Below are 27,924 nucleotides of genomic sequence, written 5' to 3' on the forward strand. Positions count from 1 at the left end.
TCTCTCTCTCCTCTCCCTCCCTCCCTCCCTCCCTCCCTCCCTCCCACATTTTTATGCTCTGATACTTTCCCTCCTTCTCCTTTTCCTACTCTCTCTTCAATTCCCTGCCTCACTCTCATTCCTCATCTCATAAATTAGCTCCAATATCATACACACTCTGAGGGGAAGAATACCAAATAAGAGGCGCTGGGGGAAGAAACAAGGACTTCTCTTTACGTAAAAAAAACAGGGAAACCAACAGAGTGACACACGCTGTGTTGTCGATGTGTCGCCGGGCGGTTTGTGATTTGCTCGGCAGCCGGTCTGATCGAATCCGCAACGCTTGTGCCAACCAGCTTCCTAAACAGCAATTATGGGCTGATGGGAGTGTTTTCCTCATTAGGCTGCTGCAGCTGTGGATGGCTCACAATAATCAGGCCGCGCGGCACCCACCGGCTAGCAGAGTACAGCAGCCATGGAGCTGACAACAAGCCACACAGGTATTTCCCTGGAGTTACAGGCTGCCGGTTCATTACTAGCCCCATACGTGTAGGCTAACTTACTGTGCTAATAATCTACATTGGCGTCCTGACAAAAGAATGTGAGCAGCAATGTCTGCATGAGATCAATATGTGGCATGAGCCATGCGGCGTAGAGGCCACCATTGGATCCCTCGTTGATAGTGATGAGGCTGGAATGACTCCGAAAAACACAGAGACTCTGTTCAAGGATAATGACGGCAGATGTGTGCACAAAGGCAGTATCTGAATACCGCACTGTACTGTATGTTGAGTGCCTGTTTAAAAGGTGAGCTTTTTGAGTTCAAACATAGAGGTTGTTGCAGAGTGATTCAGTTCAGAGAAACCACAGTGATATTGTTTATGTAGGATATGTAGGATACAAATATGGCTGAGAACAACTGGATAAGAGAAATAGTATGTCAAGCTCAGGTAATTATCCACTGTGATGCCCACATTCCAAAAAACAGAGTGGAAGATGAAAGGAAGCTGTGCACACTTGAAGATATCCGAAGTAAAACTCCACTACTTTTTGCTACTCTCTGTTGCCAGCAGATCTACACAATATCCAGCTCATTAAATTCTCTGCATTTCCCTTAAAGGACGCCTTTAGAGGAAAACCACCTGTAGTGAACAGGTTGTGACACTTTTTTTTATTTTAAGAAGCAACAGTGTGTCATTTAGAAGGGGTGGGTAGTTAGCGTGAGTACTAGGCGTGGGCAGTCGCTTATATTTTCAAATCATCCAAGACATGGTTACTCAAGATCGCTAATATGCGATCTGATCCCCAGTCTGACAGGCTGGCTACATTGAACAGGTAATTGGACACAACATTATTCATATGCTACACCGGCCTGGCTGTCCAGCATACCGCTTGGCTGACAAGCAGCTGTATTGCTACATTTGCGTTTGACGATGCTTCTGTGTTGCTGATAGCGTCTTGATAGCGTCTAGTTCACTCAAACACTCACATGGAAAAGAGATGGAAAACAGGTTTATAATTAACATTTAGGATTTCAAATTCACTCACCACTCCTGGTGAATAACATGGCTCAGTGGGTGGACTTACCGCTCACCAGAAACATCTCTAAATGTAGGGCACTGATATTAAGTTAGTTCAAATCGCTTTAATATAGGCGTAGGAAAAACCAATCGCCGATCATCTCTTCAATTGTTGATATTTATCTGATCACCAATCGGCACAAGCATAGTGAGTACTTACTTACTTACTTACTTACAACGATTAAACTGACAAAGAGCTCCAACGAGAAAAAAATCTAATATTATCATCAAGCAAGAAGACATTAAAGTTTTTAGGTTTTCATAAAAATAATTATTTTGGGAAACAGTTTTGGTACTATTTACTGATGGCAATGTTTCTCAGCAATATCCATTTAACGTTTTGCATTGTACTACATTTGCACTGTAATTGCCTCTTTGTATAGTTAATTTTTGCTGAGTTTGTCTTTCTCACTACTGGATTCAAATTGTGTACCTACACACAAGGGATTCACAGGAAAGGATGCGCACTGGACAAGATGTGGAAAACAAAAGCCGGTGCAATGCACGCATTTAAATGCAGAAGACAACATTTGATCATAGGTTCACACTTTTACTGTGCCACAATGGTGCCTGTGTGTGTTGAATGCTTTCACTCCACATTTCACTCTCTCATTTCTCTCAGCAGATCAGCTTTGAATGGAACTCTGGGACGTGTATTATCAACACTAACTTTCCATTGTGGTAGAAAACATTGCATTTAGTAAGGCCAATGCTTTAATATGAATGTCTTTTAAACACCCATCCTTTTAGTGAACTGTTGTAACCTGACTGTTATATAACCAGTACGTTGCCAGTAAGTCAAGTATTTTTCTGGACTTTTCAAATGCGTCTTACAATCAGTAACCACTGGTGTCGCCAAATCAACCAGGACTAAAATCTTAAAGCTCCAAAAACTGTTTTAAAGGTCCCATGACAAGGTGCTCTTTGGATGCGTTTATATAGACCTTAGTGGTCCCCTAATACTGTATCTGAAGTCTCTTTCCCGAAATTCAGCCTTGGTGCAGAATTACAGCCACTAGAGCCAGTCCCACAGTGAGCTTTCCTTAGTATGTGTCATTTCTGTGTCTGTAGCTATTGAGGAGGAGAGGGGAGGGGAGAGAGTGGGGTGTGGCCTTGACCAACTGCCACTTTGCTCGTTTGAAAGCAATGATGTCTCTCTCTCGTGGGTGGGCCAAATTCTCTGGGTGGGCAAAGCAGAGAAAGGGGAGGTAACCTTGCTCCTTATGACCTCATAAGGATAAGATTCCAGATAGGCCCATCTGAGCTTTCATTTTCTCAAAGGCAGAGCAGGATACCCAGGGCTCGGTTTACACCTATCGCCATTTCTAGCCACTGGGGGACCAGAGGCAGGCTGGGGGAACGTATCTTAATGTTAAAAAACCTCATAAAGTGAAATGTTCATGCCATGGGACCTTTAACAAGCTGTAAACACAACACTAGTCAGGTTTCCATCCAAATGTATCGCAAAAAATAGGCAAAAGAATACTTTCCATTCTGTACCATTATGTGGTTATTGGTTGATCGAGATAAGCAGTAGGTGGCGTTGATTCCATTATACTGCAGAAAAAGAGGGTGCAACAAGATGATGTGATTAAAAGAGCACCAGTCAAAGCCCAAACAGAGAAAAACAATGTAGAAAGCTTGATTGAAATATAACATTTGTGTTTGTTTTGTCCCACTTGCCCTGCTCTCGCTCCCTCTCGGTTCATCATCCAACAAATGAGACAAGAATTAGCTAGCGCACTAAGAAAGTAGTGGAGCCTCTCCTCTCGCTGTAGCGGAATTCGACTGCTGCAACAACCTAAGGTCCCTGGCAGCAGTGAGACTGAACAAAAACAGTAACGTTGTGGCTGTTAACCAAAACAATGTAGAGCTGAGGGGAACTGCCTGAGTCAGCTGATAATTCTCTAAGAGTTCATGAATATGACCATCCTCTTTCACACACAATATAAAAATACTGATTATAGCTGCTTTAAGGATTATAACTTTAAGGTATTGGACACGTTTGTTGAGTGACAATGTCATCTTTAGGAAATGCAGTGCAGAAATGGCAAAGATCGAAAAAACAAAACAAAACATGATTTTTATCACTACCAATTATAACCAGCATATAAAGGCTCAAAATAGATGAAAAGCGTGTCCAACAGAAATACATCTGAAGAAGCCAGCCATGTTCACCGAATGTTGTGAGTCGACAGATGGAGCAGACGCAGAGATGGAGTTAGTCAAAGCAGGAATGAAGGGAGAGGCTGGTGCGGGTGGCAGAGACAGCAGGATAGGAGGGTGGAGTCTGTCACTGTGTGTACATATAGATGTGTGAGTGTGTGTGAGAGAGAAAGCAACACACACACACACACACACACACACACACACACACACACACACACACACACACACTCACAAACACACAGGGCAACTCACTGCATACGAGTGTGTGCATCAATCTTGTGGCTGTGCGTTATGTGTGTGTGCAATTGCTTGCGTAGGTGTGGGTGAATCCATCTGTGCACGACTCGGTGTGTGTGTGTGTGTAAGAGATGAATTAGTGACGGCAGCTGGTGGAGCGGTGTGATCCCTCAGCGGTGGTGACAGCAGCTGTTAGTGGTGCTGTCTCCGCCCAGCCAGACTGACTGGGTCCTCTTCATCAAACACACCGGCTCATTAATGCTGCAGGGCCCGGTGCCGCGGCGCACCACCCCACCCGGGAACCCAGCAGCACCAGAGACGGGGGAGGGGAGCAGGGCTGCTGGGGTTGAGTGGATGTGTCATGGGTCTCAGGTTGTGTGTGTTGCTCTATGCATATCTGCATCTACCTCAGCCTGAGTAAATACTGTAAGTGTGTGTCTGTCTTTGTAGAGCGTAGACGTTTTTGCATTTCTGCATGTGTGTGTGTGCCGATCTGTCATTTTGCAAGTCTGCATGTGTGTCTATGTGTTTTTGCATATGTGTTTGTGTCTGTCACTAAACTGCTGACAAGGAACAAGAATTCTGCTTGTCAGATCCGACTGCTGAGACAGTCTGCTATCACACCCCCTCACCTGCTCCTCGTGGAAACGGATGCTGACAGTTAAGGATGGTGCAAATGAGACAAGCGAGTGTGAAAGATGTCCTAAAAAACGCATATGCGCAGTCGTACCTGTGAGAGACCCATTCGCATAAATGCTTACCATGTATTTGTGTCTACGTGTAGGTGTGTATATGACTCGGTGTGTGTGAGTGTGAGAGTGCAAGGCCAGTTGGCGGAGCAGTGGGTGGGTCTGTAGATACCTGTAGGTACGTGATTCTGTTCTGGACCAGATCCGACAGGTCTTTAGCTTCCTTTATTCTCCACTCGCCCACTCCGTCCGCCTGGCTGAGGTAGTACAAGTCTGTCATGATGGACCTGCAGACACATACACAGTTCAAAACTTGAATTACACTGATTGCTACAAACTTCATAATTGTATTTTGAGGTTGGACCAGAACAGGTTTACATGATTTGATTTTCAAAAAACACCATATTTTTGTTGCACTGCACATTGCTGCAGCTCCTCTTTTCACCCTGTGTTCAGGTCTCTGTTTTAGCTACAGAGTGAGACATCTCACTGCTGTAACATCTTCACACATGCACAGTAGCTAGGTAAGGATCATATCAGCTAGCTAGCTGCTTAAACAACTTCGGTCAGTTACAAGGCAGGATTGTCCGGGAGACTTCTTCTAAACGAGGGCGCACTTCAAACTTTGCGTGGAATACCTGCAGAACAGGGACATGTAAGTAGTTCTTTTGTAGATAATGGTGAACTAGTGTGTGTTGTAGCAGTGTTTTGCCATTGAGCACGAGCTAGCATGCTAGCGCTAGCATGCTACAGTTAGCCCCTTCATTTCGGCTAGTGACGTAGAAAGCCCTGCAGATTTTGAACAGCTCACCCGGAGACTGAAGGCAGGTTACATTCAGAAACCCGTATCTCACTCAAAACAGTATCATCATCAAACAGCACCAGAGTCACAAAATAACACCCCAAATCCCAGAAAAAGTGATTTTGTCATAATATGGGCACTTTAATGTTTGTAATACAATGTGCAAATGTCCTTAAATAACCCATCGACAACTCTCTCATGTCTTGCGCTTCATTCCCATGATAGCAGCCATTTTAAATGTGTGGCAAGGATTCAACAACAAGTTCAGGGTCATGACACAAGTTAAAACTTGTTTGAGTAGGCCTTACAGATTCAGTCAGTTCCTGGTAGTCTATATCAACGATGTTTCATTTATGAGATAGTTCCGGTGCGGCCGGAAGTTGCGCCACATGTCCCTTACCTTCCGTTATTTGTTGTGTTGGCATTCTAAACTCGGTTTAACTGCTTGGTTAACTGCTCCTCAGATCTCTGCAGGGAAATCCAGACAGTTAGCTAGACTATCTGTCCAATCTGAGCTTTCTGTTGCACGACTAAAACAACTTTGAATGTACACGTTCCACCAAATCAAGGTCCTTCCCGAGGCTATTTTGCAGAGGCACCGTCATTGCCTCCGGTGCATAGCGCCGCCCATGGCGGTTGTGATTGGTTTAAAGAAATGGCAATAAACCAGTGCACCTTTTTCTCCTATCCAGGAATGTTGTGTGGACTTGCCAGACCTTCCTCTGCAGCGCTGTGGAGGAAGGTCCGGTAATGCGAAACTAGTTTTTTATTTTTACTTAAACTTTATTTATTCAGGGAATGTTCACTGAAAGGCAGCCTCTCTTTTGCAGGAACGCCCTGATCACATTCACACAGTTGCACACATTCATACCTGGAAGCTGCCCAGTACAACCACAGTCTGATCTGCTGGCCACTGAGCAGCTCAGTTCCTGGTAGACGTGACCAGGGACCTGGATCTTCTTTCTCTATTTGGCTCTGTTTGGGTCAGCTGCATTTTTGATCGTGTCTGGTTCACACAGTCTCCTGCTCTCTTTCAGATCGGGTCTTTTTTTTTTGAAAACTAATATATTAATGTTGGGCTCAGGCATGTTTTCCAGGTGTCCATTTCAGATTCGCTACAAAATAATGAAAATACTTGCTGGTTGCATCAACTAGGCCATAGAGCAAATCAATCAGTAGGATTATTTTACATTAATACTGAATTTACAGGATTTATGCATCAACGTGACGACGTACAGTTACTTAATTTTTCAGTTATCTAGTTCACTGGATCAAACAAGAACAGGCAGTTTCTAAACTGTTTATAGAAAGACAATTTACAATATCATGGTATATCTATATCAAAATATAAAAAGACATGTCCATATCAATATTGCCCACCCCTACTTAAATATGCAGACGAGTTTTGTCAACATGATCTTGACTAAGTGAACTTGGATATTTTATACATGTCGCATAACATAATTGCATATCATGTCTGTGACCTTACTTTTAGTCCAGATAGGATGCTTACCTTTATGTTCAGACATTTCTTATCCTCACATAGAATAACGTAACTTTAAGTGACCCTATGCGATTTTCTGCACAGAAATTCTCATCAACAAAACATACAGCCAGATGATAGTAAATTACTGAATCATGTGACTTGTGTTCTCCAGCAGGAAGATTAAGACCAAACCCTTCGCCTACAAAAGTCCCTACATCATTACGTAGGGCTTTACATAGAACATCCACTAGACAGCATGTGTTAATAGTTGGTGTGTTCATGGTTTCAGAATGTTTCAAGTGTTGTTGTGTCAAGCTGACTGATGACAACAACGTCTTTCTGGTTGTTTAGCTCGTTTTTGGATTAAGTCTGCCATCTGCAAAGCCTCTGACAGCGAATTTGTGCCATGTCACACACCGCCAACTATTGTGACCATCCACTTACAAACATGCCCAAGTGCTCTGATTCTTGCAGCTAAGGGCAGATACAAACACACCACAAACACACACACACACACACACACACACACACACACACACACACACACACACACACACACACACACACACACACACACACAAGCTTAATTTATTACTCACTTCTTTGACCCAAATCAGTCACATCCTGTGTGACTGAGAGTTATTTTGCATATATTCAGTAGTGCATGCAAAGACACATACACACACACACACACACACACACACACACACACACACACACACACACACACACACACACACACACACACACACACACACACACACACACACACACACACACACACAAAGCAGATAAACGCAACATGTCCCATTTCAGCAGTGCGGCAGGGTGAATAGTGCCTTTTTGTACAAATAAGACAGTATCATTACTCATTGTCCCATTTTGAAGCTGAAACCACAACGTGTGCACGGATGTCAAACTCTCTTCCAGAAACGCACGGGGGAGCAATCACCAAGCCTCTGTGGGAAGGAAAAGCTAACCTGGCTGGCCGCAAAACTTAACAAGAAGGAATCGACAGACAAGCCCTGAGGAATTTGGCAGCAAGACAGGGAACACCACACAGCCGTGATGTCCCTATGCATCAGGGGTGTGTGTATGCTCTTATATGTGTTTAAATGTGTGTGGTCTTGGGGATATGTGAAGCTTGTGGGCTTCCCCAGTGCTTCCGACTGGCTGCAGCCGCTGGGCTTGGCAGCAGAGCACAGCTTTTCTGAGTACTGATGCTGCACCAACGAGAGAGCTTTTACAAAGTTTCAGGCTTCCATTACAGCATGAATATCACCAGGCCAGGTAAACCAGAGGATAGGCAGAAGGGAGAGAAGAGAAAAGATACTCTTTCACTGGCCTATAGGCCCATAGCAAGCTCTTCTATGACACAATGTGAGCCTTGGTGGGAACTGAACAGTGAGTTTCCCCTATTTGACACTGAGCCCTTAAAATGGGTTGATTTCATTCCTTGTTTCCCCTACGACACAACAGTTTCAGCCATAGTGTCCTATCCATCCTGTTGCATCAGTGATCAGTGTTTTACACTATTTGGGGTTTTTGGGATTCACCCTTAGATTGAATTGTTACACAGTTTATGTCTATCATACTTTTGGGGGTGATTCTTCTCAAGTGTTCTTTGTGTTTCTCTTCTTTGGGTTAAGTATACAAAATTACTGCAAATATATTTATGTTTATCATGTTAGTGTATTGATTTCAGTTTCAATTTGGGGTTTTTAGTGATACCTTTATTTTCTAAAGATATACTGTAGTGATATAAGTTCAGGCCACACATTGCATTTGTTTGCACCATGTACAGTACTGTGTAATACAATTCAAAAATAAATCCCTAAATATCTCAAACATGTAGTAATTATTATCCTCACATTAGTCACTTTTCTTTGCCCAAAATTCAATATTTCATTCTTAATATGCTTTACTTAGTTTATAGATTAGATTAGAGTATTAAGATATTATTACATAGTAGAGAGCAAGTTAAAAAATAATTAGAGCTGCAATGATTGTCGATTAATTGATAAACAGAAAATGAATTTGTAACACTTAGGATTATTAATTAGTCATTTAAGTCATTTTTTCAAGTAAAAATTGCAAAGATTCACTGCTTTCAGCTTAATATATAGCTTTGGACTTTTGGTTGGATAAAATTATATATTAAGATATTTGAAAACATCACCATTAGCTCTGGGAACTTGTGATGGGCTTTTTTTTACTGACATGGTATAGACTAAATTATTAATCGGAAAAAATAATCGGCACACTAATCAATAATGAAAATAATCAATAGTTGTAGATTTAAAGTAGTATTAAAAATTATAATAAGAATAATAATCTCTCCTAATTGTCCATTTGCTAACTGTTCTAGAGAGCTTTCAACGATATCACATAATCTCCATCAGCAGATGGAATTTGACCAGTTGTCATGGAAATATACGTAGATGTTTAAAACTTTTTTTTCTTTAAGTACCTTCTAACTCTGAAACTCAATAAGATTGTTTCAGGTCATTTTTAACTGAGACTTGGTATCAAGATACACTGTGATGTGGTGGTGTACTACAGTATATGTTACTGCTACACAGGCACCAGTATGGTGATACACTCTTTTGTGATGCAGAGGGGTTGATTTCCTGTTTCCGACATTTGAACTTCGATCTGTTGTGATTTCTGCGAACTTTCGCGGCGTTTCATTTCAGCTGTCTCTGAAACTTTGTGAAACTAACAGCTCTTCATAATGCAGCGATCGTTTTATTGGGAGAGCGGGTAAGTAATTGCATACTTTTTTTTAATGTGCTACATTTCTATTTTACTCGGGAAGTATAACAGATAAGGACCTTACCCACTTCCTGAGCAGAATTTAAATGAGGGAGCCGTGCATTTATACGAGTCAAACGTTCCATTGCTCTTTTCACCTCTGCCCCTATCTGTGCTGGCTCTCCCAGCCTTTGCCTTCAGCACATAGAAAGAAAGCCGGGGGGGCTTAGATGGAGTGTGAATGCACTTGAAAGTCTGTGACTATATGTGTGTATACATGCATGCCTGTGTGTATGGGGTAAGGAATCAGTCTTTGGAAAGCTGCTTAGGCAGCAATGACTAAACAATGGGCCCTGTAAGCCACTTCAGCAGGATTACAATGAACCCCTTGGCTAAGTAACATCGGGCCTTTCTTCATCCAGCCGTGTGGAAGCCGTCCACATGACAGAGAGAGTGTATCTCTGACCTTTGCCCTTTGTTTCTCAGCAACCACCGCCAGTGCTGCTTTCAAGTTCTCTTGTCAAAAGCGTCAACTTTTGACATCATCAGTAGGCAGAGCCATGAGCACCGCCAACATCTATCCACCTAGAACTTCCGCTATTTCACTGACAATTTTCATCCTCAATGAATCTGTGGATTATTTTGTTCAAATAACTGATTCATGGTTAAGTCTTTAAGATGACAAAATGTATGATTTGAGAAGGTATAAACAGAGAATGCTTACAATGTTTGCTTTAAAAGTTACTTGAATAATGACTCAGTTATCACAATGGTTCATTCTTTGTCAATTATATCTGCCTTTTCCATTCAGGTTCTGAGACACTCATAACTGGCAAGTGTGACGTGTCAAGCTTTCAGTTTGACTTTAAAATCATCATCAGAAGGATGTAGGAACACCCAATTTATAAAAAAAGGGCTGGCAGGCCTACTCTTATAAATGTTTCAAACCTATTGCTGATGCAATACCTGAGTTTCAATACTAATACTTAGCTCAAAGTAGCCAAAGTTCCTAAATGGTACATTTGTCTAAATGCAAGGAAGAAGTAAAGTAAACAAAATACAAAATCTAATCAAACATCTAATGTCAACTTTTGGTACTTGACAGTTCGATAATCTACGATTGCTTTTTGGTCGACACCAATTAAGTATTGATACCCGGGCCTGTATATACCAGGTGGGCCAGCTGGTTGCTCAGTAATATCAGTTAGGCTAATGGAGTCACAGACCTAGATATTAGTGATGTGTGTGTGAGAACATCGGTAGGGTTTACATTTACTAAAAGGTAAAACATCCTGAAGGAATAAGAGTGTTAAGTTGAAGAAACAACACACAGAGAAGAAAAACAAACAATCACACTCACATCTATGGGCATGAATGACTTTTTACTGGGGGAGGAAACTGTGGCAGACATAAGAAGAACATGCAAACTCCACACAGAAAAGCCCCGCCAGCCAGGTCTGCTTCAACCTCCTTCGTGGAGGTGATGGTGTAATTCATTGAGACACTGCCCCGATAACAACAGTCTGATTTACTGATTTCAGCGTCAGCTCAGCCATGAATGTAATGGCTTTCTTCAAATCACTGTGGAACATTTTGACATTTCTACTTTAAAGAAACTACATGCTAACCTCTCCTGGTGTCCCAGGTCCTGCAGGAGCGTGTCAGCATACTTCTGCCTCTCGCTGAGCTCGGCGTTGGCCAATTTCTTCACCTCGCTGCGAACAAAGTACCAGAATTCCTTAACACCGTTCTCCACTGTCCTCCGCAGCTCCTCCTGAGTGGGCCCTGGGCCTGCAGGGGGGGGGGGGAGGGAGGGGGGAAGTAAGAGAGAACGGCTCACAACATAAAATAACAAAGATACTCAGCTGACATTTGAAACACAGGTATGATCTAAAACAATGAATCGATGACGTTAACTTCAAAGCAGCTCCGCGGGAATACAGCTGGGAGGAACAAGATAGGAAAGGATGCCAGGTCTTAAGGAATGTTTGAGCATTAGATTACATGAGTCTAGACAGGCTAATGGCACAAACCAAGCTTTTGGAATATAACCATTAAAATGTTCCTCTTTTATTCTTTGTCCCTTGGTGTTACTTTGACCTAAATAAGGAGCACTTGATCACTTTTTTTTTGTGCGTCGTGGCCCTCTCTCATGTCTTTTCTCACACAGTTCTAACAACAGGAAGGAACTCTATACCCCAACTGAGCCAAACAATGTGGAGTAACCCACATGGATAACACAGCTGACTGCTCTGGTTTCTGCGGAGAGAAACAAAAAAATCCAGGAATGGGAAGGACAGCCTCAAGCGTTAAGAAGTAGGAGGTGGTGGTGAGGGAAAATCTTGTTTCTTCTACCTTCCTATGTTGCACTCTCTCTTCTCTCCTCACTCTCTCCCTGGGTGGAAAAAAAAGCTGGAGGGTATTTTTAGCTTTTTCCTCCCCTGCGGCAAGATGGAAAGGCTGACCCCTTGCTGCCCTCTACGCTCACGTCCTTTATTTTCTCTCTGTCTATCTGTCTTTTATCTCCTCTCTCTCCTCCATTCTGCCATCGGGCGGCTTCCACTTCATTCACACTTTTCTCCGCTCACTTGACAGCTTTCGAGCCCCTCTGACCACTGCTTAGAGTGGCAAATACACACATAACCCTGCCCATGCCATCGCTGCTGAACTACAGCAGGTTTAACGCTGGACGCGTCTGAGATTCTCGCTGCAGGCGTAAGCTCACATGAGACGTTGACTGGTTTCCACCATATATAGTCAAGACTGGTGCGGACCTTCAAAATCAATCGTTTCCGAGCTCTGTGCCAAATCCTTCCCTGCAAACCTTTACATGGCCCTGCCCTGCTTACCATCTCCAGTGAGTTTCTGGAAGCTGTGGATCTTCTGTTTGGCTCTGGTTAGCTGGTCCTCCAGGGAGCGCAGTCTCCCTGCAGCGAGGGACCCGGCTTCGGCCTGACCCTCTGGTATCCTTGGGGAGAAAAACACAAGGAGATAATGTGATGGGTGAGCATGGGAGCATGTGTACGGCGAGAGAAGGAACACAGCGCAAAAATGTCTTACTCTGCAGAAATCCCCCGCTGAAATGGTAAAACTGTATCTCAGTAAAAATCTAATTAGAAAAAAAAGTTGTACTCAGTGTAGTGTTGCAAGTAATAAATAATTTAAATTTTCAAAGAAGCTATCAATCTTTTTTGATTACTCAATTAAGTAAAAAAAAAAAAAAAATATCATGCCCATAAGTTTCCAAAGCCCAAGTTGCATATTTAGTAAAACAGCAAATCCTAAAATTTTAGCCACTGTTTGGCATTTTAACTTCACTTTACTTACTTTGCTTAATTCCTTTAAAAACTAAAACAATCATTAAAATTGTCATGTGCTGACTAAGCAAATGGTTCAGCACTTGCTTCATGTAAAACTACTGGATAACATGTTATTACAAACGACCTTTCCAAAGCAATGCAAACTAGACAAGAGACTGAATTTCTGCTTCGCTTATTTTGATCTGGCAACACCATGGATGGATTAGCTTGAGACATACATCGTTTTTAAGTAGGGTGCAGATTAGATGATTGAAAGTTTTCTTCCTCACTAAGACTTCAACAACAACCATTCCTACACCTGACTGGATGACCACACCACTCGCTTCAAATTCCTCTTCCACCATCAACCAAAATCAGCCTCTGAATAAAATATTTCAAGAAATAGTGCAGGCCAAACATTTGCAGGATTCTGCTTCATTTTATATTGACAACACCTAGTTTTAATAGTCATTAACGATGTGCAGGGGTTTGGAGAAGCAGTGAGAAGGTTTAATACATGAGTCGAAACAGACTTAGATAGAATTAAGTTTGAACAAATTCCAAAAAACACAACTACATCAAAGTGCAGTCGACAGATTAAACATAATTTGTTGCTGTCCTATGACCATTTATCAAGAGCCAAACTGGAAATCCCCTTACATGATTGTACATACTGTATGCTGATTGGTGCTGCAGTGGCCAATGTGAGCATGCATGAGAGAGATTTGTGCTCAAAAGCATCATATTTAAAGGGCGTGGCAAATTAACAGCTGATAATCTTGCTAACTGCTCATTATAGTTAAAATGTTTGGGTAGTCTTTCAGTCCATTTAACGCAATGCACATTCTAATAATTAATAAGCTATTTTCAAATGCATATATGTAAATGGATCTGTGTTAAAAACTGCACGTTTCCAGTGTCAATTATGAGCTATTAATAACTACTGCATGCGTGTAATGAAAAACACAAACGATTTCAAATCAGTCGAGGAGAAAAAAAAAGACCTGCAACTGACATTATACCAAACCTATTCCTCTACATAAAACTATTCAAAAATGGAATATGTATGAATGCACAGGGGCATTGGCGAAGTGCTGCAAAGGCCATGTTAATGAGTTATCAAGGCATGCAAACTCAATTTGCTCCCTGAGTGAGGAACATCAGTCGCTGGCAGGCATAAAGATGAGACTTTAAAAGTTGCAACAGCCCTTCTTGCTGCACAACTCCCCCCTCACTGTTCAAGCCTCGGTCCCTGAGAAGCCCTGTCCTCCCACTTCACTGAGCCCTAACTGAGCATTGTGCTTCAAAGCAATGGAAATAACAAGAGAAAAAGATGGATATATGAAACATTGTAATTTCCCCTTGCAGGATTAATAAAGTATAAATTATTATTATTATTATTATTATTATTATTATTATTATTATTGTTGTTGTTGTTAACTTCTATATTATGTAACCGTGTGATGGACAAGGATACCTTTGCATCATGGGTATTTATATGTAAGTCTTAAATTAATGCTGCCTTTCTCTGTGAAATCAGTAAGTGCATTTCCTTTCCAAGTATCAACTGTGCTGTCTATTCTCACAGCTAAGTCTGTTCAAACAATATTCAACATGATCTCCCAAAGGCCACACCCTAACCTGCCTGTCACACAGTTGTACAGGAAGTAGGATTACCTCCTAAGTGACATCATTTCCCAGGGGTTTTAAGTGCTGCTAAAACTGTAACATAAAGCAACATGATACATCCTTGAACAAGGCAGAAGAAATAGGCCAGACCAGCACAGGCTAATAAGTAGAGACGTGATACAGAGGTTAGCTAACATGCTCCAAAGAGACATAAACTGCTGAGACACACTTCTGGTGCAGGAAACCACAAGCATCCCCAAACAAGATATGTAGATATAAAATATATCCAAACACTCAGCGGTATCAAAACCCACACACACACACAAACACACACACACACACACACACACGCAGGAAGGAAGGAGGCAAATACTGTATACAAATACACAAATGATCCCTGACGGTACCTCTAGAGGACCTGAAGCGGAGAAGAGACAAGGCAGCTGGATTTGACAGTGTCTTAATCAAACGATACAGGAGAGGTAACAGATGAGGAAAAACTCTGGCTTGGGGGAGGCAGGGCAGAAAGGTAGGGGGGGAATACTGTGAAGCGAAAGACTAAAGCTATGAAAGCACGGCATGATGAGCCCCACCGGCACTAAGCACTGAGCCGGAAAGCAGGTGAGGTTCAAGCATGCAACCCAGTTTCCTCCGAAATGCTGCCCCAGCTGTCGCTCCATTGCCTCCTTCCCCCGCACCTGATAACCATGGAGTTCACAGGGTGATCAGAGCCGGGCGGAGCAGTTTGAACAGCGGAGGCCTAGGTGGCACTGCAGCGCATACATGTTTCTGTGGATAAATTTAATATAATCTGCTTGACTTCAAAAGAAAACCTACTGTATGTGCTGACCTGGGAAGCCATACATATGGATGGAGATGTTAAGTATTCTGGGAGGTGTAGATGAAAGCAGGCTACATTAACACTAATTGCCTTTAAGAGGAAACTTTGTTCCCATAGTCTGCATGTATATACGTGTGCGTACAGTATGTGTGAATGACCACACTGTGATGCATCAAAGACTGGACTGACATGTTCCAGCCTTTAAACTCACTGTGTGTTAAACAAAACCACTGGACTCCAATAAGTCAAGCTTATAAACCACAGGAATGTGCCAGTGGGAAAACACAAGTAAACACTATAAATGTGTGGAAAGGTGTGGTCATGACCATGAAAACCCGCTACCGCTGCTCAGAATCGGTTTGAAAGACCTGTTTGAAGACATAATGATAGGAACAGTAATTGTATGACTGTATAATACTGCATTGTATATGTACTACAGTAATTATGCATATCAGTTGTTTGTGCGAATATTACTGCATCGTGTCGAATCAGTTAATCTTGCCTTGACGTCTCCTTCCTTTGCTTTCTCCATGTTATGTCCACTGACTGAACAGTATAATTCCAAGTAAACTGATTCTGAATGGTGCATTCTTGCTTTGAATGCTTCAACGCCTCAGTACACTCAGAGCGAGCCAGCTCCGCTCCGAACCCTACTTGACAGAGATGTCCTGACCACAGACAGCTCGCACAATGGGGCTAGTGTATGTGGTAGTAGACCTTCACTCGCCGTGCCTGAGCGACAGCAGGGTCGATGGGAGATCAGGTCGTGAAGCAGCAGCAGAATCTGCTTGGTGGGGCCGCACTGGGTTCAAACCATTACAGGATAAATGAATCAAGGCCTTCTTGTACATGCGTGGACAGTGGCAAACTATTTTTGAAGTTTGCATTTTTATTTTACTTGAAAGATAGGGACCCATATAAGGCAGACATATGCAAAAAGTAACACATGGAGACAAGATTTGAGTGCAATGACTGCATCCTCCACAGCTCTTCTCATTCCCTCATTCCTCATTTTCCATTTCCTCCTTGCTGCTCTTTACTTAGTGCAGTCCTCACACCATCCATCATGCTACCCTCCTCTTGGCCTCCTCTGCATCGCCCCTTCCCTCCCTCCATCCCTCTGTTGGCATGCCTGGGGGATCGATCAGGTCCTCATCGCTCAGCCCAGCTGTCACTCTCACGCCTCGCTCCCTCCGATGTCACACCATCAGGCCGGCGCGTGTCATTGTCTCCACAGGAGCCGTGGCTTCGTGCCCGGGGTGACTGACAGCTGCAGAGAGGGCGGAGCCAGGCAGACTGAGCAAATCGACCTCGTGCTCACCTCTCATTAATGCTGCTGGGTGATTGGTAGGTTGGCATGCCGCCTGTCACTCAAGTCACTCAGGAATGGCCTGAATAACCGAGCCACTGGACTGAATCAGTGGGCCAGACAGGTGATACTAATTTGAACGTGAACAGTAATTGGTAGATTGATTGATTTCACATGACTATTCTAATTCTAAAAATTATGGAGAGTTCAGCGAAAATAGGTAAACCGTGATCAGTAGTGTGTGAAGAATCCATTTAGCAGGTTGAATAACTAAGTATCTTCCTCCTCTCAGTGATGCTACACAAATTTGCAATTCATGATCAAGAAAATCAATATCCCATGCACACTGCTTCAGCATGACTATCACTCTCTATCATAAAGCGAACGCGACAATGTAAACAAGATCCCTTTAGGTATATAATGAATGCACAACACTGCCCAATAATGCATTACACATCCATCTAGTGCTGCTGTGGTGTGATGATGACAGTAACCAAGTTAAATCCTACTGAACTATAAATCAATCTCAATGCAGTTGGGTTTCTACTGCGCATCGACTCAACACAAAAGGTGTAATAATGTCAGTTTTATGGGTTTAAATCTCTCTGAGGCCACTAAACAAATTCAGTAATGTGAAGGTTAGGTAATTTGAATGAAACCTTTATTGTTTAATGTCAGCGCGATGCTTGCAAAGAACCGGTTCTGCTTCTTGTGCAACATTCAAAGATTCATGTTCTCAGTCCAAATCTGCAGAATGTGCATGTCAGTGAATTGGGTTAGGCGTGCGTTGAGCTAGTCGATAAGTGAGCTAGTGAGTTGTTACATAGTCAGTCAGTCTGTGACAACCTGCAAGCTGGAGTCTGGCTCGGCTCCATGCCTCTGTCAGCAGTTTGGTAGTGGAATAAGAGGGAGGAGGGAGGAGGGAGGTGAAGAAGGAGTGAAACGAGGAACAGGAGGAGGCAATGAACAGAGAAGGGAGGGGCTGTGGCAGGAATGATGGGCAGCTAACTAACAGCCTCTTTGCGTCAATTAGGGCTTTAATATAAGGATAAGAGACACTACAGAGAGGTGTAGTTCACTCCCGGGCCTGTATTTGACCACTGCGCACGTACACACACAAAATTGAACAGAGGACAAACCAACCCGTCTCTGTCAATAGCCAACCCGTCTCTGTCGATAGCTCACAAAGCTTAACCTCAGAAAGCCAGTTGCCTGCTTTTGGCTTGCTGTGCTGGATACTTAGCTGAAGCTGAAGCTTAGAGGGACTTGAGAAGGCACTGTAGCACTGCCCCAGTGAACAACTGTGGAGGCCTCGGTCCCAGATCAACAACTGAACTCAATAACAAGCAACAAGCGTGCAGTGTGTCGGGGACCCATCTGGACACTGGTCGACTGAAAGCTGCACTTGTTTTTTATCTCATGAATTACACCTTTGTTTCTGAGCCAATTTTGAATAATTACAAAAGCAAGGGATTTAATCAGGGACCAGCTGTCTGAAGCAACGTGTTTTTATGTTTGTGTGCGCCGATAAGGGGCCCTGCATCAAAGAGAATCTGAATATCACAGAAGAGCAGCAATGGCAACATCTGAAGCTCGAATTCCCTGTAATATGACGCACACCAGGACACACTACTGCATTCCCTGCACATGCATGCACACTCAGTCGGACGTACACACCCATGTACAGACCCAGAGTTTGTGTGCGAAGAGAAATGCTGTCAGCATGCGGAGATGAGAGCAGAACCATCTGTCTCTCTTTTACTCATAGCTTGAATGTGTGAATGATGCTGTGTGGTTAATGGACTCGTACAATGTGCTATTGTCTGCCAAAATAACACAATGAAATCTGGTGAGGTGTTTGACAGTCCATCCATCTGTCTGTCACACACAGTATCTCCGGCTACACTGATCAACTTTTGATGAAACTTTGCAGCAACATTTGCTTAACTGTACGGGGCACAATATGCTGATTTAATCATATGCTGATTACATTTTCACATAAAAAAACTAAAGAAACAATCATCTCATTGCCACATTCTGGGATTTGTAAAATTACTCTGATTAGACTACCAGGGAGCTGGAAGCCATACGTAATTGCTGGATTTTGCAGAAACTTAAGGGAATGATGCATTGCACCATAGTTTTTTTCTTCTAAAACTTCAAAAGCAAAAGTATACTGACCAGGCAAACAAAAGGGGCACATTACATTTGTTTGCTCAATTGTGCTTTTGCACAAAAACCTTAGATCCACAGATCCAGTAGTGACACAATTCTGGGAACTGATGCATTTTACCAAAGCACTCAAAATGTGATGTTACGTTGACTGGCCCAAGCAGGATCTTGCCAGAGCCAAGGAGAAGGATGTGCTGAACTGTAGATTATAATGGAAAAGGAAGAAAGTGATTCAGCTGTCACTGTAGGTGAGGTTTGTTTCTAAAATACCTTGCTTAACTTTCATTACATTTACAGTTGTGTTCAGAATAATAGCAGTCCAACATCACTAACCTCATCAATCAAATTTTTTGGTAGAAGTGATATTTCTACATGGCAAATAATTTACTAGTAAGTGTTGTAGAGTCATAGAAAACCAACAGACCCAACAGTCATGACATGCATGCTGCTCATTCTGTGTAACTGAATCTGTAATTGAAAGGGGCATGTTCAAAATAATAGCAGTGTTGTGTTCACTTATTGAGGTGATTGATTCTGTGAAGACACAGGCGTCAATTATGGCCCATATTTAAGGAAGGAAGCAAGCAAATGTTGCGCATGCTGGTTATAGTGCATTTCACACTGAAATAGCAAAATGGGTCGTTCCAGTCATTGCTCTGAGGAACAGCGGACTTTGATTAAAAAGTTGACTGGAGAGGGGAAAACATATAAAGAAGTGCAAAAAACTATAGACTGCTCAACCAAAATGATTTCAAATGCCTTGAAATGGCATCCAAAGCCTGAACGACGTGAGAAAAAATGGTCAACTACCATTCGAATGGATCGAAGAATAGCCAAAATGGCAAAGGCTCAACCAATGATCAGCTCCAGGAACATCAAAGAAGATTTAAAGTTACCTGTGAGTACTGTTAGGATCAGAAAACAAGGCGCGTGAAGCAAAGCTATGCAGCCAGCCGCAAGAAAGTCCCATTGCTGGAAAAAAGACATGTACTGAATAGGTTGAAATTTGCCAAAGGACACATTGACTGGCCAAAGGAGAATTCTGTGGACTGATGAGAGCAAAACTGTTCTTTTGGGTCTAGGGGCGCGCAGACGACAGTTTGTCCCGACGCACTCTGCACTAAATTCAAGCCACAGTACTGTGAAGACAGTAAAGCATGGTGGTGCAAAAATCTTGTTATGGGGATGTTTCTCATACTGTGGTGTTTGGCCTATTTATCGCCATACCAGGGATCATGGATCAGTTTCAATACATCAAAATACTTGAAGAGGTCAGGTTACCTTATGCTGAAGAGGAAATGCCTTTGAAATGGGTCTTTCAACAAGACAATGAGCCAAAACACACCAGTAAGTGAGCAAAGTCTTGGTTCCAGATGAACAAGATTGATGTTATGGAGTGGCCAACCCAATCCCCAGACCTCAATCCCACAGGTGACATCAAAAATGCTGTTTCTGAGGCAAAACCCAGTAATGCAGAGGAATTGTGGAATGTAGTGCAATCGTCCTGTGCTGGAATACCTGTTCACAGATGCCAGAAGTTGGTCGACTCCATGCACCACAGATGTGAAGCAGTTCTCAGAAATAATGGCTATGCAACTAAATATTAGTGCAGTGATTCAAAGTAAAGCAAACCCTTGAGACATTTTTCAGTTTATACAGTAAATGTTTGAGTTTGTAAAGAAAAATGCAAATACTGCTATTTTTTTGAACCACCTAATATTCCTTTTTATTCACATTCTGTAAAGGTATAACACAAACTTGATCAATTTTGGTCATGTTTTGATTTGGAATTGAATGTGCAGTGTTCCCATTGATATTATGGAATTAAAAAGCTATTGTAAGTATTTGAGCATTATTCACTTTTTTAAACAGACTGCTATTATTTTGAACACAACTGTACTTGAATATGGATGTCCTGATTTTTTGTCTTAACTTTGTTTTGCTCATATGTGGGATATGGTGTTTACGTGGGAATAGAAGTAGAAACCTGGTAATTCATATAGGATTTTAACAGTGTCCAGGTTTCTGAACTCTGTCTGTGTGCAGGTAATTTTCACTCCTCGACATCTAGGCCACACTATTATTTCTGCAACGACTGAGTAACTTCAGTGAACCCTCTTTGGTTTCTGGCTGCCTGGACTCACATGTATGCCGTATACTGGTTTCAATCAAAGTAATCCAGCTAGCGTATTCAGGTTTCTTAAAGCCAGGTTTGGGCTTATCCAGTTATCTGAAACTAGGTTATGATTTCTGTAACCACATAAACAGAATACTAATGCACATTTAATTAATTAAACAATTTTAGGAAAAGAACATTTGGTGTTGTTACAGTCAATCCACTCAGTTCTAAAAACCAGCTTGTTATTACCTGAGCGATTCGGCCATGCGCCGCAGGTCTTCATTCTGCTGCTTGAGCCGCTCTAGCTTGGCCAGGATCTTGGAGAGCTCCCGGCTGGACCGCTCTGGGTGTTCGCTGTCCCTCACCAAGTGGCCACCAATGTAGAAAAGGAGCGTGCCCCAGGCCAACAGCACCAGGGTAATCCAACGCCATGAACCCGCCCAGGGCCGCATGGTGCAACCTTGCCCACCCAGAAATGCCTCTTGGTGTGCCTGTACACCAACCGACCCACCGGCCTGCCTGCCGGATGTGCACACACACTCTGTGCCCCGTCACCACAAGTGCCACAGCGCCACCCTTGGCATCGGCATCTTTGCAGGGATGGTGTACAGAAAATGACAGATGAGAGGGAGACGTGTGTGTTTGTGGCTCAGGGGTGCGTAAGAAAAAGCAGCAGGTGTTTCTCCAGCGATCAACCAGCCTTTCCTGCGTGTGCTAAAGCATGGCTAGCATGCTCTGATGTCTGTGTTTCGATGTCTCGTTTGGTGACTCCTCCCCTCCACCCAGCTCTGTGTTGACCAGATGGCCCACACCGTCTTGTTGTTTCCTTCCAGTCCCACAGGATTCTTTTATTGGAGTTGTTTCCTGTAAAAACAAAGAAAGACATGGGAATTAGTTGAGCTTATTGTTTTGTCTTACAAATACTGTGCTTGTTGGTTCAACAGAAGCAAATTAAAATCATAAGAGCTAGGCCAGCAAAACCAGATTGACAAATTCTCCTGAAGAGGAGAGCCAAGCATTACACATGCTTCATATAGTGCCACACAGAAACAGAGAGCACAGAACAGGGCAGACCGACCGACAGTTAGATGCTGCAGACTGGTCCCGACACAACCCTGTCTCAGCAGCCTACAGGATTGATCAGCATGACACTGCAATTTGCATTTACATAGCGATGTGCAGTCCCTGAGCTATGCTGCATTGCTGTTGAGGCAGGACAGGGATGTTCAACTTTAGACGTCCTGCCTGCATTCACATTACACACACACGCACACGCAGTACCAAGAATACATCTTCTATTTCCTCAACATCCTATACCGCATGTTCAACCACATCCTACCACAGCCCACTTCCAACACTTTAGTTAAGGCATGACTAAACCTGTCAGTTAATGGATTTGTTTGGAGACAGCTAAAACCCACAAAGTTCTCCACAAGCATTTCCCTCCTTCCCAAATGCCCGCTGCCATTCCCCGTAGCCTCCGTGACAGAATGCAACATTGTCAAGGTGATACGGTGAGCTCACTGGAGCAGAGGAAAAGAAAAAAATCCCTGGATCATCACTTCCCTTCATCCCAAAGCAGCGGGGGAGATGAGATCGTCGCGTGCTGGGTTCACGAAGCAACCTTCACTGTCAACTCCCCAACAAAGCCCTGCCACGTAACTGAGACTAGTCGTGTGATGGGATGAAGACTGGCAGGTGTGTCGGTGCACACAACATCCAAGTGTGTGTGTATGTGTGCTATCATCTCGGAGTGTGTACCACAGCGTGCTGGAATAATGGCTAGCATCTCAGACTTTATGTGATTGGCAATGGTGGGGTGCGGTTGATTGACATGTCGCAGAAACACTGGTGCCTCTGCCTGTGAGTGTTCAAGACAGAGGAAAGTGTTCCTGCTGGGGTTCGCCTGGCAGCACAGAAGTAGGTTAACAGTAACTCATGTTTACCATGGCAGCATGGTTAATAGGTAGGACGTATGGTGCCATGCTGTAATACCATAGAGACTGTTCATGCTTTGCTGGTGCAAACTGCCCAGAAATGTAGCAGCTGAGCTGAGATCACTGGAACAATGAGGTGCAAACTCTTCTCCTTTATTTCTTATTGAATGATTTGGGATTATTGAAATCTGTGCAGACGTTACTTCCTTGTCAGTACTGCTGTTGTGACTAACCTAGGCTGACACAAAGGTGGCTCTTCTTTATGTATGCAGCACAAAGATGTGCTGAGCTGTGTTTTATTATTATTTTTTTTTAAAAAGAGCTGCAAGAGGGTAGTACTCCACCAGCTATTGCACCACTGGGACTTTACTAAAAGGCAGGCTACAAAAACCCTTGTCACTGTGTTTGAGGAGCCATAATGAGGTTTGTGCTCAGTAGACTAAAACTGATAAATATTAAACTGTTGGATGAGGCAGGCAACTGCTGCCAAATAGGATATGGGAATTTTTTTGAGATAACACTTCTAGCTAGTTGTTCGGCTTATACTTGAACATCAACCTGAGCTGGTAATATATGTATGGTATATAAACAGAACTTACCATGAAGTCCTTGCAGTTAATGGCCTACCTGGGACACTGGTTGTCAGTGATATCAATTTAGATGACACATACAACTAAAATGTGCTATACACCTGACTATAACACATGCAGTAAAAGTTGTATTTACTGGCGCTGATGATGTCATCAGGGCACTGATGCGGTCATCAATTGTCTCCAATTTGGCTTGTGACTTGTGGGAAGGTCTAATGAAAAACTGGGAATTGTAGGGTCTAGCATTTCTGAAACTTCACTCATACTGGGGACTAAAAGTCAGAATATCTCACCTTTGCTGCTTTGATTTTGACTAATGTGATCAGCGTAATTAAAGGTAAAAGACCAAGCACATAGAAAACACATCCGTCACACTAAAGTTCATAAATGTTTGTTTTGGAATGTTAGAAAAGGCAGCATCTCACACTTTTGGTGAAACCGATACACAGTCTAGCAACATTAATAGCCAAAGCAAATTCACCCTACAGTTTGAGTAAAAGTTTTAGAACAGCGTGTGCTCTCTGAGAAATGTGACCTTAGCTCAGTGTGTAGAGGTTAGGTAACAGAACCTGAGATCAACTGCCTGCAATTAAATACTGGAAGCACCCAATACTCATTATTAAAGAGATGTACTTGACTTCAGAGGGTATCAATCTGCAGGATTAATCCGTTAATTCCGCTTTAAAATTAACGCCATTTTACCTAACTGCATATTATGACAATTATCAAATCCAGTGAATGGCTTCAGAAAATGAGTGAAGAAGGTTTAACCATTTCTTTTCAACATGCCTTTTAGTTTAGCCTTGGCTGTGAAGCAGTGGCAAAGGAGAGAAGAAACGCATTCATAGGTCGCTGTGTTTTCTAAATAAAAGAATGAGGAGACCTCTATTGAGTCCTGTGTCAGCAGAATGTGGCCTGATTAGAGAGAAAATGATACTCTACTACAATTTATTCCACCGATGAAGATCTGGTAGTGTAATATTTCACAAGAGATATTACTGAGTGGGAGCCGAGCGCTGAAGATTTTTGCATTTTCTCAAACCTCTCACATCTGCCCTCGAGTCACCACGAACCGGGGGCCTAAATAATGGAAATTATAATAATGTCAGTTAAATAAATAAATTAAAGTTCCCTACTATGGCACAATCATTTCTAAATTGGACTGTGGGACAGATATGCTGACAGTGGGATTTTAGAGAAATTGGCCATATAAGGCCTCTTTTCTTTTTTATTCCACTTCCTTCCACCAAACCCCTCCTTCCTCATCTTCCCAGTCAAATGCTAAAAAAAAAAAAAAATGCAAACATGATTGCGAGGTCTTGGCTACTATGGAGAAAATGAAATATGTCACAGCTTCCTTTTCAATGTGCAGTCTTCCTACTTTATAAATGGAAGGAATTCTGTTCGTTAATGGGCTGCTCCACCTTCACACTTGCTCCCCAAATCTTCTTTTCGACCTTGCATTTCAAACATCATCACATGCCCACAATGCCCTTCACCTAGCTGTCGCGGCAACCGAAGGGGCTGCTCGGCCGGTGAAGGCTGGCGTGGTACATGTGGCACTGCGGGGCGGACTGTCACCACTGTCACAAAATGCCTGTGTGCTGCAGCAACATGCAAGAGCCTGAGGGGTCAGCAGAGATGACCTGTTTTCAGTCCTGCTGGTTAATCTTCAACGTGACTCAAGCCACAGCAGAGGTCATCCATCAGCGGCTCCAGTCTCCAGGCAATAAGCACCGCGATGAGGTCCACTGTTGAATTATGCATGGAGCTCGGCTGAGGACGGCTTCTATTATACCAACACAACCACTCCAGCTCGGGGACAACTGGAAGGGACTGCATTTATACCATATATATGTAATTTCTCATCCATGTTGGTGCAGGAGGGTGTATTATTATGTGTTGCTAGGGGTAACCCTAAAACCACCTACGCTTGATAGGCGGCAAAACCACTTTGCGCTGGCCATTCCATAGATTTCCTATGGGGAGAGCGGTGCCGCCCAACTATGCGCTGCGCTACCCCTTGTGTCGCACACCACTCTGATTTGCTGCTTTGCGCTGCGCTCAACGTTCAAATTATTTCAACTTGACCTAGCTGCCGCTGACCTTTCGAAAGCGCAACCAATGAGATAACAGCTGTCGTTACCTAGCAACTAGAGATGAGCAGATACCAGTATTGGTATCGGGTCCGATACTGCCTAAAACGCTGGTATCGGGAAGTACTGGAGTTAATGCACCGATCTGATACCACGTAATAAAGCCCTAAAGAATAGGGATGCACCGAATATTCGGCCACCGAAAATTTTCGGCCGAATAAACAATACGGTCGAAAATGTTGTGATGACGCAAACCGAAACCGCGACCTGCACGTGTGTCAGTACCCGATCCACCTGCAAAGCGTCTCCTAAGCAAAGAGGTTGAGACGGACCACGGAGTGAAAACAATGAAAAGTACGCTCTTAGAGTCTGTCAGCACACGTTTCAGAGAGATCTATTCGGATCCTCTGCACTTCATCGCGACTGTACTTGATCCGCGTTATAAAGACCATTACTTGGATGCGGAAATAAAGCAGGGCGCACGAGAAATGATGCAGGCCGCGATGGATGCGGAGAACCCGCGTGGAGACGGAGACGGAGCTCGCACGGAGCAGCGCACAGAGCAGGAGGAGATCAGAGCGCAGAAAAAAAGACTCGCCTCTCTGCACCAGATGAGGGGCATGCACCCTCGTTGTCTGATATGTTCAGTGAAATCCTGCAAGAAAGTGCCTCAAATAATAATAATAATAACAATAGGTAAGCTATTCTGTTCTTAGGCTACTATATACTGTATGTGACTATCAGATTTTAGCCATATTTCTGCTAGATATTTTTTTAATTAAACTTTAATATTAATTTATACAATTGCAATGCCTTGATTTTAGTAAAGTTAGTACACAGTAAATGTAAATGTAATAGTACTAATAATTGGCTTAATTTCTTTCGGTGTTTCAGTTTCGGTTTTCGGTCTTAGTTTCCTCTTTTTTCGGTTTTCGGTTTCGGCCAAGGATTTTCATTTCGGTGCATCACTACTAAAGAAAATCTACGTTAAAGTAGTTTATTCTTTTTTCGTTATAACTGACTGTCAAACTGGAGAATAAAAGAAAGTTCTGTGGCATTCATTGTTTTTGTTTGTTCATGTTTCACAAAGAGTTTAACCTGAGCCAGACCGACAACAAAGACAGAAATCATATCACATCCATACAGGGATAGTAGTAACATAATAAAATTTATGACACACTGGTATTGGATCGGTACTCAGTTCAGGTATCGGAATTGGTCTCGGGAAGCAAAAAATGGTATCGGACCATCTCTACTAGCAACGGGAATTAGCTTCCTTGCCACCCTTGATGACAAATACCTGTGCTTTACTTTGCTCTGCGCCCTGCCTAGCGGTGAGCAGAGAGCAAATCGCTTATCATGTGTAGGCGGCTTAAGAGGAATATGCAAGATGTATTACATGTTATGGCATGTAGCATAGTGGCAGAGATGTGATGTGTGTAGTAGGAGAAGATCAGGAATAAATGCAATGTAGCATTAAAAGGATACCAAAGGAGACACTTGTAAGATTGGACAGGAGTTGTATTTTCATGTTGATACTGTCAAAAGTGTTTGAAATACATTTTCAATCCCAGTATATGACCAGTTTGATTTGAGATGTCAGAATCGCATTATCAGCTTATGAGCACAACGGAGGGGGCAGCTTGCAGGTGTTTGGACTACAGAAATGCAGCAAAGGAAATATCAACTCTGACTCTGGCAGCAGTTATTTATCCAGGGATGGTTTGCTGAGCAAGCTGTTCTTGCGAAACAGCCTTCTTTATAGCCATAAAGCTACACTTATTTTCACCCAATAGCTGCCTGGTGCTGCCACAGTTTCCTACAAATAGCCACTGAGCAGCCTTTCCGGCTATTTTCTCAGCTGGTCTGGAGGTTCAATCTGGCGACCTTTCAGCCTCTACCCCAGTTCCCAAGTAATGGATCATGCTAATGTAGGGAACACAGGGGTTGACACGTTTCAAATACAAGTACCAGAACCAAAGACACTACATAGCAGATCTTAACAAAAGGCAAAAAAATAAATAAATTGAACACTTAAAATGGATCCTAATGTATTTAGTCCAAAACGCTGCAGCAACAGGGAAGAACAACACAAATGCTTCAGGGAGGCTTGTTACCTTGAATGTTTTCTCCCTTGTTTCCTACCATTTGCATTCAAAAAACAACATTACGATTACATTTTATATTTTTTTTTCTTTATCAATATGACTATTGGCAAACGTCTGACTGACGCACG

The 27,924-nt window shown here is 42.9% G+C and overlaps 1 protein-coding gene across 3 annotated transcripts in view; it reads right to left on the reverse strand.

Moving 5' to 3' along the window:
- Nucleotides 1–27,924, reverse strand: part of fut8b (fucosyltransferase 8b (alpha (1,6) fucosyltransferase)) — a 98,465-nt gene that overhangs the window by 19,782 nt on the left and 50,759 nt on the right. For all 3 annotated transcript variants that reach the window (XM_039781886.1, XM_039781887.1, XM_039781888.1), the window contains exons 2-5: nt 21,315–21,929; nt 12,546–12,664; nt 11,325–11,487; nt 4,827–4,941 (exon numbers count right to left, since the gene is read on the reverse strand). In XM_039781886.1, the coding sequence (XP_039637820.1) occupies nt 4,827–4,941; nt 11,325–11,487; nt 12,546–12,664; nt 21,315–21,517 (600 nt within the window). In that variant the 5' untranslated portion in view covers nt 21,518–21,929. The remainder of the gene's footprint in view (nt 1–4,826; nt 4,942–11,324; nt 11,488–12,545; nt 12,665–21,314; nt 21,930–27,924) is intronic.

This window comes from Perca fluviatilis, chromosome 18, assembly GCF_010015445.1.
Source record: "Perca fluviatilis chromosome 18, GENO_Pfluv_1.0, whole genome shotgun sequence".
Lineage (NCBI taxonomy): Eukaryota > Metazoa > Chordata > Actinopteri > Perciformes > Percidae > Perca > Perca fluviatilis.